Source organism: Xyrauchen texanus, chromosome 27 (genome assembly GCF_025860055.1).
Source record: "Xyrauchen texanus isolate HMW12.3.18 chromosome 27, RBS_HiC_50CHRs, whole genome shotgun sequence".
NCBI classification, from domain to species: domain Eukaryota; kingdom Metazoa; phylum Chordata; class Actinopteri; order Cypriniformes; family Catostomidae; genus Xyrauchen; species Xyrauchen texanus.
This window is the reverse complement of record NC_068302.1, coordinates 17,271,522-17,287,177: the sequence shown is the minus strand read 5'-3', so window position 1 is coordinate 17,287,177 and position 15,656 is coordinate 17,271,522. Positions and strand designations below refer to the sequence as shown.

Below are 15,656 nucleotides of genomic sequence, written 5' to 3'. Positions count from 1 at the left end.
TCCAATCAAGTTCTAGAAACATCTCAAGGATGATCAGTGGAAACAGAATGTCCCTGAGCTTTTTCCGTTATTTTTATTTTTAATAAATTTGCAAAGATTTCAAACAAATATCTTTCATGTTGTCATTATGGGGTATTGTTTGTAGAATTTTGAGGAAAATAATGAATTTAATCCATTTTGGAATAAGGCTGTAACATAACAAAATGTAGAAAAAGTGAAGTGCTGTGAATACTTTCCGGATGCACTGTATATAATTACAACAACTATAGAAATTACTAGGTCCTAAAACTAACCTAAATGTATATTAAGTACATGTAGTTACCTAATATTACCCAGTGCTTTCTTGATATTAATAATAAATAAAATATAATATGGCTAATGTACATCTTTCCATATATTGCACTATATTGTTATGTCTGACATTTTTAGAGACCAAAGATAGGAGGTTTTCGTGGCCAAAACCTAAAATATCTGGTATCTCTGAAAAGCCAAGAGTGTACTAAAAGCTAAGATACTCTAAGATTTACAACTGTGGCATGTATGGTCTCAGAATAATATAAAAACCAAAATATCTTCTAGAGGACACAAATAAATGGCTTGGTCTCAGGAGGAACAAAATATCTGCTAGTGTACAATATTTGATAAAGAGACCTAAAAAGAATTAATAATTATTTATTTTAAAATTCGAAATAAACAATTCAAAAAATATTTTAGTTTTCAATCTCTTATAACCTGTGGTGTAAATCCAGTGGGAATGTTATCAATAAGAATAAAATGATCTCCTGGGATGGGGGAATGTGGGTAATTTCCAACACAGTCACAACACGGTTAATAGACTATTAATGTAAGACGTTGCTTTGAAACTCACCAGGAGGATACTAAGAAATTAACTTAGTTAATTAACAATGCATGCATTTGCATGCATAACACATGGATATCTAATGATTATGCTTGCAAATGCAATGCCAGAATCAAACGGACTGATGGGTACTACTTTGGGAATATAAAAGGCCAGCAAATCACTGATAAAGAAATTGACTGTTATTTGTATAATAAGAATACAATTAAACTGAACATCAAAGCATCTGCACCCACAAACTCTGACTCTTGCGTCTTGGCTTTGTTCACTATATGACACCAACAAGGCTGCTTAGTGGCCCATAAAGATGCTTGTGATTGGATGACCATCAAGTGAATGTGTGATCCCTGGACAATTTAAAATTCTACAAATATTTGGTAAAACTTTACAATAAGGTTCCATTTGTTAACATTAGTTAACAACATTAGTTAACAAGAACTTACAATGAACAATACTTTTACAGCATTTACTAATATAATTAATATTAATTTTAACATATAGTAATACATTTTTTAGATCAAATGTTGAGTTTGTTAACATTAGTTAACTCACTATGAACTAACATTAAATAACAATTGCTTTTTTACTGAACAAAAATTAACAAAGATTAATAAATGCTGTAAAAATATATAAATTGTTTGTTGCATTAACTAATGTTAACAAATGGAATCTTATTGTAAAGTGTAACCAATGGATCTACAAAATGCCCAGATAGTGGCAAAATTTCTACATATTTTCAAGGAAATTATAAAATAATAGAATAAAATATATTTTGATGTTTTATTTTTCATTGATCAAAGAGAAATGGAACAAATCAGGACAAATCTAGAACAGTATTCATTAATTTCACGCTGAAATTTCATTAGACACAACTGGCTGTCAAACACATATTGAGCAACACATAACACACAAGTTACACATAAGTATTTACTCAGGCACTTATTGAGTCTAAATAGATGGACAACTTGCATAATTTCAGAAGTACACCCAAATGACAAAAGCCATATCATACTGTTCACGTGTTGTACTTGCTATAGTTTACTTCCATGTTGTTTCTTCATTAAATATCAATGTCAAATGTAAATAACTGAAACAACTGTGCCACCTTGAGTGAGAAATAGCATGTATAATATGTATGTGTACATGCATATGGAATACAGATAATTCACCATTGCTGTTAATGAATTGTTGCACAGAAAATTTATATGCTATAGTATTTATTTGTATGAATATAGTACTCATTTCTTTTGTAATAAGCAAAGAAATAGATTCCATGTGATAGTAAACTTATAGATATGAAATAATCATAAATAACACCATTTATGAAAGTGAAAAAACAAAACACTCTTACATACTGTACATAGGGTCTCTAATGACCCTATACACATCTTGTACTTTTTCTTTGCTTTGCTTTTTTGCATTACACTATTTATAAGAGAGAGATTGAGGAATACTAAAGAGGTGTGGGCACAGCTCCAAAAAATGGATGAGGTACAGGGGATGGAATGTTCTGGGGCACTAATGTCCCAAGGTGTGTCTCAGGGTTAAAGGGATAGTTCACCCAAAAATGGAAATTCTCTCATCATTCATTCACCCTCATGCCACCCCAGATGTGTAGGCCTATGTAATTTTATTTCTTCTGCTGAACACAAACAAAGATTTCAGAAGAATAGCTCTGCTCTGTAGGTCCATACAAGGCAAATGAATGGTGAACAGAACTCAAAAAGCTACAAAAGGTGATAAAATTAGCTGAAAAGTAATCCATCAGACTACAGGGGTTTAATCAATGAAGCGATCCTGAAGCAATCCAGTTGGTTTTGGGTTAGGACAGACCAAAATATAACCTCTTTTTCACTTTATACTTTACAGTAGTTTTCTTGGTGATAATCATTTTTAGCTACACTTCCTACTGTGACATCTAATAATCGTAATTGAGGTTGAAATCATGATCGTGCCTAAAGACTGCAATGGCAAGATGTAAAGTGAGTTGCAGTTTGGTCTGTTCTAGGTCAAGGCCTTGTCGTGGCTGTGACAAGGCCAGAAGACTACCTTGAGAGAGGACCATAACTGTGACTGGATGGCCATCAAGTATAAATCTCCGATTTGCAAACCATTTTATTGTCTCCACTTATCACACATTCACATTTTCCCTGGTGTATACTAGCTCCTTATTTATACTCAAATTTGAATGTCTATCCGTTTCTACAATGTGTTATTTGGTGGGTTCATTAGCAACACCTTGCCTCCCTCGGTCTCAAACATTTCCCACAGCTTCCCATGCCAGAAATTGGAGGATTTCACAAGCCTTTAAAGAAATGGTAAAACTTGCCCCTAAGAAGATATATGCCAAATTTAAAATTATTGATCGTACAGTGGGGGTTATTTTTGTTGTTGTTGTGCCTCCTATTGGCAGAATTTTATAAATAGAAATGTCATATCATAAGATTTGGCAGAACTAAAGGATGCGGAGGAAAAAGATATTTTCAAGATTTATTTATTTTAATAAATGTTGGAAATGGCACACATTTTCAATACCATTTTGTGCAAACTAAATGTTTATATGTCAAGTCCAGTGGCCTGTTGCATGAAGCTGGTTACAGAGGCTAACAGGTAAGTTTGAGTGTCGTTTGAGCAAACTCTGGTTTTCGGTCTCACGAATGTGTGTCAGTTTTTACCGGTGTTCATCGCCATAGCAACTACAGGGCTACCTACTCCATAGCAGGTTTGATTATCACAATTATTATTATGTAATATTATTATAAATATATAGTGAAATGGACTGAAAAAAATATATGTTTTTAACAATTTAAAAAAGGGATGTCGACTGGGGCGCCAGAATGGTCTGAAATGCTACTGTGTAATGGCAGAGGCCTCCTCTTTGGCACCCTCTATGGGCGACCGCCTTGTTCGCCTATACATTTTTCTCTTTAAAAAGTACGCTTTTTAATGTAATATCTCAAATAAACCCCTTATATGTATTGTTATAAGCACTCTTGTTTGTACAATTTGCATTGTTCTAAAAAACAAAGAGAGAGAGAGTGAGAGATTGACAAATTTCGGGGGTTATTTTCGGGGGAGCATCTATCATCCCCTAGCACAGTCAGTCAAAATACCTCAAAGTCTAGACCTTTATTAACTATGGCTGGCAAGCTCCAAAAAGACAAAAAGCACCATGAAACTCCATTCAACTTGTGTGCTGTATTCCAAGTCTTTTAAAGACATACAGTAGCTCAATGTGAGGAACAATCAATAAATCAAACAATAATATAAATAATAATAATAAAGAATTATAATTTTTTTGGATATACTGAAAGCATCCTCTTGAGCAGTATCACTGAATGATTATAAACTGCACTTCAAGGACTTTAAGGCCTTGCAGATAGTGACGATTTTTAACACACTGGACTTTAATACTGTATTCTTTGAATGCACTTTTTTTCTAATCTCATAATTTATTTGCATATATACAAATATTCTCTTCTTCAGCTTTTAGCTATGTGCAATGAACTTGACTATGTTTAATAATTAAGCTAACGTTATTATATCATTACTTGCAACATTGCTTACCTGCCTTTCTATATCTGACTGAGTTGACAAAATTACACTTGTTTCTTTGATCTCACCAAAAATTCAGATCAAGAAGAATCTGACCTGGGATCATCCACTCTGTATACTGTTTTCAGTGTGATGTTACTGAGTGCTGCTGTTCTCCTCATAACTGCACTTATCATATGGAGGAAGAGATGTGCTGCTGGTGAATACACTGACATAAAGTAAAAGAAAGGCAACCTGGTCTAATTTATTGGATCTATGGTTCAAGTAGAAAGAGTGGTAAAGAAACAATAAAATATCATATTTTTAGTGAACTACCGATCCCTAAAAGGATGTACTTTACTGTTACTGTAGACTGCGTAATCTGCGTATAGAGAGCTGTGGAACTGCAACTTTGTGCCTATCGTAAATGGGTCATTCCTACAATTCGGTGACATTCTGGCTTTAAAATTTTGAAAAATAAAACATACGTTTACAAGTTTCTTCATGTTTCATTATTACAGGGACATATTAAAGATTGTATTAGTCATACTGGTCAAGCTAAATTATGAAAATATGTCAGATCAGTGGATAAACGAGTCACTACGTGGTCTGTGATTGATATTTAGGAAACATATTTGTAAACTAATATTTATGATTTTATTTCTGTTAACATAAATACTGTATATTGACATTTTTTAATTATATAAATTTCCAATGTATCTTCCCATAATAGGATGGGCATGTTATGCTTGACCACATATGACTAACACCACAAAATAAAGAAAAACATAAATAAAACAATAGAGTTATTAACTTAAACAAAACAAAGTAATTTTGCAGAATGGCTGAGGTAAACCTCCAGTGTGTGTGATGTCATTTTCCTAACATATATCTTCAATGAAAGTGAATTGTATCCTGACATAACAGGGTGTGCAATAAATCAAGGGACACACAGAAAACCTCCACTATCAGTGTTAAAATTACACATTTACCACAAATGAATACAAGATACAAGAACACTAAACTCTTAACTGAATGTGAGGATAAAAAAGAAATCCAATGATTTAGCATTTATTTTGGTCAAAGATTTGTGACGTGCAGTTTTTGGGACACTGGAAATAACAGGATGTTATTATGCAATAGAAAAGGATGAATGATTTTAAATGATTTAAAATGTAACTTTTAAGATCTCAAAAGTGTGTAACATTCTAAAAAGTCTTTATTTTGTTTTAACAAGCATATCAAAATTGTAATCGGGTGAAATTAAACAATATAAATACCACACACTCTTGTATCGGGGACTTAATTGACAAAGAATTGTAGGAATGACCCATATTTACAAGCGTTCCTGTGCAAGACGCTGCATAACATTGAAAAACTGCGTGGACAGACGCAACGCGTTCAGTGTAAAAGTCCCCATATAAACTTAAAATGAAAAACTTTTTAATACAATGAACAGGAAGAAGAGAGAAAAGGAGAGAAAAGACTTAACATGATAATATTGTATTTCTCCTTGGATTAGTGCTGTTGTTTTGCCAATAAATAGTGTTTATCATAAGGGAAATGTAAGGAAATCATGTTGTGTTTTAACTAAACCTGTATACTGTAATTTTAATTTGAATTAATGCAGTAATGCAGTTTTTCTCACCTCTCTCTCTCTTCCAGAAGGAGCTCTGACACATGCAATAAAATGTAATGGCATGTCATGTATAGGTGCATTTACTGGTGTTTTAAAATCCCAAGTGGGAAACAATTAACATGCGCTCAAATGCTATGATTTTTAAAAAATGATCTTGCTTCTCACAGAAAACACAACAGAAGACAGCCACTGATTTTCACTGATCTTTCCCCCAGCAGTTTCTGTCTAATGTCCGAGTAAAGCAACACCTGATATCTCACACAACTCGAAAGTTGTGTGTGTTTCAGGTCCATTTCTCTCAATTTGTGAAACATTCTCAGCAGTTTTCGTGTGTGATGTTAAAATACGGGGACAAACGGCATTGCGTATGGATTTTATACAGAACGCATTTTTTTCCCTTAATTATGGGACAATTAAGACAATAGGCTATGGGACAAGAATCTCCACGTTCACAAAACAACATCCAGTACAGTCAAAGGGAAACTAACGACAGTAGATTATGGACTTCTGAAGCAGCAAAACAAGTGGGTACAACAGTATATGCAAATATTGATCCGTAGACGTTGTTATACGGAAACAGACCTCGATTACAGCACTGTTTTATTATATGTTATTTCAGAATTAATTTTGCAAAAATATGCATTTTCTTACCTGGATTGTTTACTAAAGCTAATCTTTAAATCATTCTAGAAATGAGACTAAGAAGTTTTCTCTCTTACTTTTAGCTTCCTCAGAGGATAAACAAGAGAAATGAGTAGTGAGGCAGGACATCTTGTTCAAGATAGTAATACCTTGCTTTTGTGTTGCTGCCCTAATATCACTACACATGCATAATAACTTTTGAATAGATTATTCAATACTTGATTGGTAGGTTCCATATTGCCTCTTACAGTATGTGTATTTGAAAAATGATCTGAGAAAACTGTAACCTCAACAAAAAAATCAGATCTGGAAGAATCTGGCCTGGGCTATTCCAATCTGGCAATAGTAATAAACTATGAAATCAAAAATTATGATTCACATTGCATATACATATATGTATAAGGCATTTGTAATTAAATGTGTGCATGTAATTTATTTCTACACATGCCTTCATACTTAAATAATATAAATTAATTTCTGCTCTCTATTGAAGAATTATTTTTTATTTTTTTTTAGGCAACTAAAATTATAATAATACCCAGAAATGACAATGATGATAATAATGACGTTAAAATAAGGAATTAGAGTAAAAAAATTATTTATTAAATAATATTAATTAATACATTTTATTCTGAATTTTATTGAATTAATCCATCTGATCAAAAGCAAGCTTTGGTAAGAAACCTCAGAAATCAATCCACAAAACCAACAAAACTACTAACTTTCTTCACAGCTTATTTTTTATTTTTTTTTCACATTCTTTCACTATGTCACAAGGGGCTTGGTGCTCTGACATCACATTTTGTGGGTGCCTTCTCCCATGCAATGAACATTGCGTGATTGTGGCACATTTTTTACAATTTAATGTGAATACTTTTTTACTTTCACTCAAGTATGTAATAGATTTATAGGGATAATTGAATCTGTATAAAAAGTACTGAACATGTAATAATACAAACATTTACAATACTATATTTATTTGAAAACATCTAGAATTTAAATTCCACAAACAGCCTTGTGTCGTGAAAGGGATATTTTTTATTGTACTTTTTGGGATAATTTTTTGTGATGTCATAATGTCAAATGGTTGTTTAATTGATTTATAGGTCTAATAACATTTAGATGATAAAGAAATCTCCTATTTTTAAATTCAGCTTTGTGCTACCTGGAGTGCGAACAGACAGCATTTCTGGTCGTCACCCATTAAATTCACATTTTCAAGTCAAATAAACTTGGAAAGGCATGTTGGATGTTTACATGTCATTCAGTTAATCCTGAAGTAGCTGCGACAGTTTCCAGTTTCCATTATGATACATTGCCTCACAGAGATCAATAAAGTTCAAGCTTCTTATTTAATATAATAACATTTTGATTAAAGAATGCCTCCATTAGAAGCCAGCTGATGAAACATGTCTCAAGTTACAGTAATATATGTATAAAGTTCTTTTTATGATAACTTTATTATCCTGCAGATTAATGAAAGCTATTGACATATACGCGTATAGCATATTTTACAAATCAAATAAAAAACATACAAAAATACTCAACCTCAAGTAAATACTTGTTGATCACACAGAACAATATTAAAATAAGATCTATGTATTAGTATAAAAAAAAAAGTTGTATTTATAATTTAGCTTGCTGTCCAGATATACATATTTTTGGAATATGGTAAATGGTAAATGGCATAGTATACTATAAAATCTAATTTCATATATAATTACTAGAGCTGTCCGATAACTCTAGGCTTCATTTATGGTGAAGGAACGACCAGTCCTGAAATAGTTTTCTATTTCCTCCAGAGTTCGCCCTTTTGTTTCTGGCACACATTTTGCAGTGAAAATTATAGCCACCACACAGACGACACAGAAGAAAAGAAAAGGTACAAACAGTCCATAGGCCACCTTTTTGAGGAAGAAAAAAAAGTATCATAAATGTTGCATTTGGAAAGACTGGACAGTTACTTATATCATCTCTGGATGTGGTTAAGACTATTGGCCTGTGTCTCCTCTTTCCTATCTTCATATGCTTTGTTGTAAATGTATTGGAAGCATTTTAAATCTTACAACATACCAGCACTAGACCTGACTAGATCCAATAAAAATGCAAAAACACATATTCTATATTTCATATTCCTTTATGTGTAAAAAAATTAACAATATTATTAAATGTTACTGAAACTGAAAGATGTAACTCACCACCACTTGCATAAATAGTTGCGTGAGAGCAAATGATGTGATCCAGCTAACAACAACGGACAGGCCAGACACCACACCTCGTGCACACAGGGGTAAGATCTCTGACATCATCAGCCATGCAATTGGACCCCAACCCACAGCATAACCTGAGTGGAACACAAGTGGTATGTTATATTATTATCTTCTGATACTGTATACCATTACTTACATAGGACAAATTGTTTAAGTGCATGTCTGATAAAATGTACTGTATATACAGTATGTCACATCTTTGAAATGTGAGTTTAAAAACAGGAACTAGAAACTAGAAAGAGGTTGTGATTCTGAAAGTAAAGTACAAAGTTTAGTCCAGAGATTTCATCACAATCAGAATAGCTGAACTCCTGGAATCTAACAAAGACCAAATTCTGTATTGTACAAGAACAAATTTGGCTCTAAAATCCTTACCAAAAATTATGACAATTGTGCTGATGAGAGGAATAAGGGTAATGGGGTCAAAGACAGAAGCTCCATACGCCCCCTTCAGCAAGTCTTCTGGGACACTAGTGAGGTTCACAATGGGGCAGGGTGTTTTGTGGGTGTACATGGTCATTGAAAGCATGGACAAATACATCAGAAATCCTGTAAAGCACAGAGTACCATTTCAAATGGTTTCAAAACGTGGCTATAATCGTTTTACCGTTCATGCTGGGTTACTTATTATATGAGAAATGCATTACATTTTTTTAACAAAACAACATTTCTGCTTTTACAATAAAACTATTTCTATATAATTTATGTGTGTGGTATGGAAAAGGGGCTAAGTATGTTAGAAAATAGAATGCACGGTAAACAACACACCTGCATACAACTTGCTTTACTTATTATGACACTCTGAACTCGAGGCAAAGGTTATCATTCTAAACACACCTGATGTGAAGAGTAGAGCTTTCCTGCCAGCTTTATCCATCAAACTGGCTGCAATACTGACAGAGAACAATCTTACTAACCCCACCAATGCAGCACTGTATTTAGGGTCCTAGAGGTCAAGACAACACATACATGACATATTTGGTCCTATGGGTTTGTCATATGAACAAATAACTCTATTATGATTGATATAAAGTACCAGTGAAATGGCTGTTCTCTGAAAAATTGGCTCCAGATACACCAGAATGGGTGTTACGCCAGTGATCTGCTGGAAGAATCCCATGAAGATGGATATCAGGATTGGCTTATAGTAGAATGGATTTCTCAGTTCACGCCATTGAAATTCAGCCTGTTAAAAATGTCAGCCATTTGTCAGCTTGCATCAACAGTTAGACACCATTAGTGTTCAACCACAGTAAAGTCAATAACAATACAGAAAAAATTTGTGTACTATATATTAAACATTTTGGATGATTTTAAGAGTTAAAAATGCACTCAATATTATGTTTTCCTCTTTTATAAATGTAGAAAAATATAGTTAAAATCATGTATCATATCAGTGGCCAGGATTGGTGAGTAACGGAATACATGTTACGTAAAGCGGTGTTTGTGTGTGCCACGGCACACTTTTTATGACTTTTATGATAACAAATTTTTATGATAACAAATTCTATGGCACACCACTATCCCACATAGGCTAACCATCATCAATATTTTTCCTTTTCAAGAACTTGTCCATGTTTTCTGTCCATCTTAGTAACGTGCTTACTTGTAATGTTTGAAATTCGGCTATGTAAAAAACAACAAAAAAAACAACAACAACAAGTCGCATACAGTGCTTGCATTAGACTTTCTCATCATCCGTCATTTTGACGGACAGGGTCGTAAAAATTCTGTCATAATCTATTATTACCCCTCATTTTAATTTTCACATTTTAATGATAATAAGACATTCAATAGCTTTTTTTTTTCGTTCACATTTTCATTTTTAATTATGAATTTACAGGATGAGCATATAGCAGATTATGCATTTATTTATGAAGAGAACAGATGAACACCAGAGACATCATTCAGAGAAATGGAGAGAAAAAGATGCGTTATCAAACTAAAACGTACCAGTGTGAACAAGGCTTAAGAGTTCAGAGAAGAAAACTTCCTAATGCATGCTGAGCTGAACTAGGCAGACACCCCGTAATTACACATATTGAAAAGTAATCCCTCAAATTCTGGACACACCTAAATTAAAGTTCCCCTAACACACTGCAACACGAAGCCTCTTAAACCCAAGAGTTGAAGTCTAAAGTCCCCATTTGTCAGCTGGCTGTGAAATCCACAAACAACTAACAAACACCAGTTTCAGACCAGCACCACTGAATAAAACCAAATCAGAATAAACCAAACCATAAAAGAAAGTATCATCTGGCAGAATATCTCCACACTGAAAGAGATCCAAAACAGAGACAGATCCTCACCAAATACAGATTCAGAGATCACAGTCTGGCCATAAAAAAGGTCGACACAGACAAACATGGCTTCCAAAGGAAGAACAAGTCTGTGCTCACTGTGATACTGGTGAGGTTGAGACAGAGAGACACTTTCTCTTTCACTGTGAGAAATTTACAGAGGTGAGAGAGAAATACTTTGACAAACTCTCAAACCTCATGCCACAGTTTTCCAGTTCAACAGAAACAGATCAAAGTGGGTGTTACTGGGGGAGGACCATCATGCATCAGGTGCAGCTAAATTCATTTTTGAGCTGCACATCCTCAGAAACCAATTACCTTAATGTACTTAAGTCACAGTATTGTTTTAGGTTCATCGTGTCTTGTTAAAAGTTTTATTTTATTCATTACCTGACACCTTATTTTAATCCTATTTTAATTGTTATTTGTTACTGTTTTATTATTATTATTAGACTTGTCATTTTCTGTTTTGTGTATTGATGCTTTAGCAATATTTTATGTAAAAACAATCATGCTAATAAAGTACTTTTTCACTTAATAGAGCATTATGTAGTTTGTTTATAAGGTTTTAGTTCAATAGAAAATGTAGCCATAATTTTATTTGCAATATACAGTAATCTGCATTTACCTGAGATTGAATACTGCGCTCAATCTGATTAAATTCATTCAAGTAGTCCGAGTCGGGACCTCTTAGCCATTTAAGCGCTTGTCGTGCTTCTTCATTTTTGCCGTGTGTGATGAGATAACGTGGGGAACTGGGCATGAAGCAAAGGAGGACAAGCATGACCACAGCTGGAACTTCCCCAATCACAGCCAGCCACCTCCACTGAAAAACTAAGCCTTGAGAAATAGTAACAGGACAGTTGTACTGTATATGTGAAACACATTTGAGTGGGCAACTTCAATGTTATGCCATTTCTGCCTTACCAAGAGCATAGAGGGCAAGACTTCCAAAGACAGCTGTGATTTGAGGACAGGACCCCAGAGCACCTCTCACAGATGGGTGTGATATCTCAGAAACATAAACCTGAATAATGAGCAAAATTCAAATGGGAGCTAAAACTAATGCATACAAAACTATTTGAATTAACATTAATTGTTAGGTGAGAAGAGAGCTTGGCTGTACTCATAACCTACAGGAATGGTGCTAACAGTTATTCCACCAGCAATGCCAGTCAGAAATCTGCCCAGTAATAACATCCAGACTTCTTGTGCTGCTCCCATCACAAGGAGACCGACAACAGATGGCACTGCTGACATCATGATGCTTAGCTTTCTTCCAACTCTGTCTATCAGCAACATGGCACTAAAACCCCCTACAGCTGCTCCAAGGCTAAATATTGACTGGAAGGGAGAAAAGATTTAGAAATCCATTCTAGTACACCTCCCATGTACAATGGACCTCAAAAGTGTCTGGACACTTTAGCACACTTACAGTAAAATGTATGAATTTCATTGCATTTGAATAATTCTTTTTTTTTTTTTTTTTTTTAAATGCCACTCTTGGAATTTTGTTATCTAATTTAATGCTATAAGTATAGCTAAGTGTCCAGATCTGGGGACCAATAAATCAAATCAGAATCATAAAATACTATTTTATGTTCGAAAGTTTCCTAATATTAACAGTTTCCTAATAGTAGCAACCTTATGAACACATTTTGTTGTCTCACTCTTTCATAATACACTTGAATCTATCTAGCATATCGACTGTATTCGCTCTGAGGTGAGACAGTTAGTGATATTCAGGCATGTCAATCAACTTACACCAAACCAAGATGTCTGATGGGTGTCCATTTGTAGTCGAGGGTCATTACTCCTGCTAAGTTGAGGAATCACGGGGGAGGGGTACACCAAAGCAAATCCAAAATTGAAATTGCCCAGAACAGCAGAAAACACAGCAAGGTAGAGCCATCTATTCCTAAGAAAATGAAGTACAAGATTGGTAATTTGAACAAGACATTAACATTTTCTATAATTTACTGCACTGAATTTTAGAGATTGATATAAAATGTTCATAATAATAAGAAATAGATCCACAAAATAAATTAGACAAAAAAAATAAATAAATAAATAAATTAAACAAATAGCAAATAAGTAACCTTATTTGCACCTGCTCCGTAGAAATTACTGGAGTGGTTTCATCCAGGCTGTATGCCATTCGTCCTTCGCTGTCTGCAACAGACTGGGGCACTTTATGAGAGTATGGTTATTATAGCTAAAGTAAAAGAAAGTAAAAACCCAGCATGACACAACAATTTGCAATCCTGTGATATCCTGACAAAGACAGACCACAAAGTATATCTCTGAAACCCAGTTAGTTCCCAGAACACCCAGAATCAAGCTACTGACTTGAGTATTTCTTAAGCTCCAGTGGAATAACCTGCTTGAAATGTGACATCAACAATTTTTTATTTGTGTAGTGCTTTTCACAATACACATAGTTTCACATGAGCTTTACAGAAAATTTAAATGTTTCAACAATGACTTAATTGTACTTGTTTACAAAATAATTTAATCGAGTTTTATGTCTAATTAGGCTATTAAGCATAATATTTTGATACATTAACAGGCCTACCTACTCCATTGATGAAACTGTTATTAATTATTTAGTTAAGATTTAAAAGTAACGAAAAGGCAAATAAATAAATTATAAATTAAAAAAAAACAGTTATTCAGCCAAAAATAGTGAGTGGTTTTCTTGTTTCCTTGTTAATGTTGTTTGATTAATAGCCGTTTATGACATAGCCTACTAGACAGTGCAATTCAGTTACATGTACACTTCAAGTCCAACATTTTGATGCAAATACGCTTTTTGTCCCACTGTTTACGTTCACTTTAAGCACAAACATTACCTGTCAATCAAACAGCACACAGCTAGAGATGCCAGGAAATAAAAAGTCAATCTTTTATATTTTATACATGGTATATTTGATCTAGATCAACCAACCAGTGGTTTGTCATGCTATCGTAGTTGATGTAATGAACACCCCTGGTCTAGATGTAGAACAGGCTAATTATAGACAACTACTTAAAAGTTTATACTCCTATCAAGGACAGCTCTCTCTCTTTTTTCCCCAGATAAACATCAAGATTGTTTTATTGCCCAGCCCTATTGATAACATTGCCTAAATATCTCACATCAACCCAATAATCTCAACCCAATTAAATGACAGGCTACATTTTAGACACAGAATCTAGCAAACAGAAATATGAAATTTACCTCGAAATGTTTAAAAAAAATAGAGGCAGGATTAATGCTGATATCTGGCTCGAGCGATGTGAACTCGACATGATTAAGCAATTTACCTTTTTCACTGAGAAAAGCCCTTTCAGGTGTGGCTGAGATGTTCAGGTGTATATTTGAGGCATCCTCCACATCCATAACAGTTGGCACCGATCTGCAACTGCCATTCAAGTTTTTTATTTGATTTTATGGGAGTCACGAGACTCTCCCTAGACAATCATGTTGATAAATAAAAATGAAATCAGCACAGGGAAGTAGCGAACACAGATGGAGGGAAAATAGCACACTAAAAGTACAGTTACAGCACTTTAAATGTACTCAAGTAAAAGTATACAATGTTTAAACTACTTAAGTACAATTCCTGGGAAAAAACTACAGTACTACAACTACACGTAATTAAAGCAACGTGAGTATTTGCAATTCATTTCTTCACACCCCTGGTAGTATAGTACATAATGTATATCTATTGCATCTCTATTCTATTATACATCTATGTTTACAAATAAAATAAAGATACAATAGAATTTTTTTTTAATGCAAATTTGATGTAATTGTGAAAGTGAAGGGAATAGCCCAGTCTCACTACCATATTGCATCACAATCAGCATCATAAGAAAACAAAACCACTTCCAGCATCATTCAAAAACTAACTTTTCTATTCGGTTCTCCTTTTATGCCCTCCTCTACACGTCTGTTTTACAATCATCTCACTTAAAGGGACTGTTCACTCAAACATTAAAATGATTATTTACACTATAAATTCTCCTCTCTGCCCAGAAGGTGGTGATATGCACCAAGAATGCAAATTGCCAAAAACAAAAGAAGAATGTGAAAGTGGAGATTGATAGTAAAAAGGGACTTAAATATTGATCTCTTTCTCACACCATATCATCACTTCTGAAGATATGGATTTAACTACTGGAGCACTTTTATGCTGCCTTTGTGTTTTTTTGGAGCTTCAAAATGTTGGTACCCTACATTCACTTGCATTGTGAGGAAAAATCTGCGTTTGTATTCAGCAGAAGAAAGAAAGCCATAAACATCTAGGATGGCATGAGGGTGAGTAAATGATGAGAGAATTTTCAATTTTTGGGCGTGATTAATAGATACTTCTGTTCAAGCATTACAAACAGCCTAGGGGGGCAGGATTGCATTCTTCATGACACCG

General features: G+C 34.0%; 1 protein-coding gene across 1 annotated transcript; it reads right to left on the bottom strand.

Moving 5' to 3' along the window:
• Positions 1 to 8,319: 8,319 nt before the first annotated feature.
• Positions 8,320 to 14,626, bottom strand: LOC127621236 (solute carrier family 2, facilitated glucose transporter member 6-like). Its single transcript, XM_052094742.1, has 11 exons — positions 14,551 to 14,626; positions 13,344 to 13,434; positions 13,009 to 13,162; positions 12,382 to 12,588; positions 12,172 to 12,271; positions 11,873 to 12,084; positions 9,981 to 10,130; positions 9,782 to 9,890; positions 9,320 to 9,493; positions 8,873 to 9,018; positions 8,320 to 8,578 (listed from the first exon to the last, which is right to left on the bottom strand). Exons 1-11 carry the CDS (start codon positions 14,624 to 14,626, stop codon positions 8,417 to 8,419), a joined length of 1,581 nt encoding a protein of 526 aa, XP_051950702.1. The 3' UTR covers positions 8,320 to 8,416.
• Between the last annotated feature and the right edge of the window lie 1,030 nt (positions 14,627 to 15,656).

What these genes read in the sequence shown, in the direction of transcription:
- LOC127621236 (XM_052094742.1), bottom strand. Translation starts at nt 14,626, where the DNA reads ATGGATGTGGAGGATGCCTCAAATATACACCTGAACATCTCAGCCACA. An exon ending in TAACTGTTAGCACCATTCCT is followed by an intron (nt 12,272 to 12,381) that starts GTAGGTTATGAG and finishes CTCATTATTCAG; the next exon opens with GTTTATGTTTCTGAGATATC. An exon ending in AGAGAACAGCCATTTCACTG is followed by an intron (nt 9,891 to 9,980) that starts GTACTTTATATC and finishes CTTGACCTCTAG; the next exon opens with GACCCTAAATACAGTGCTGC.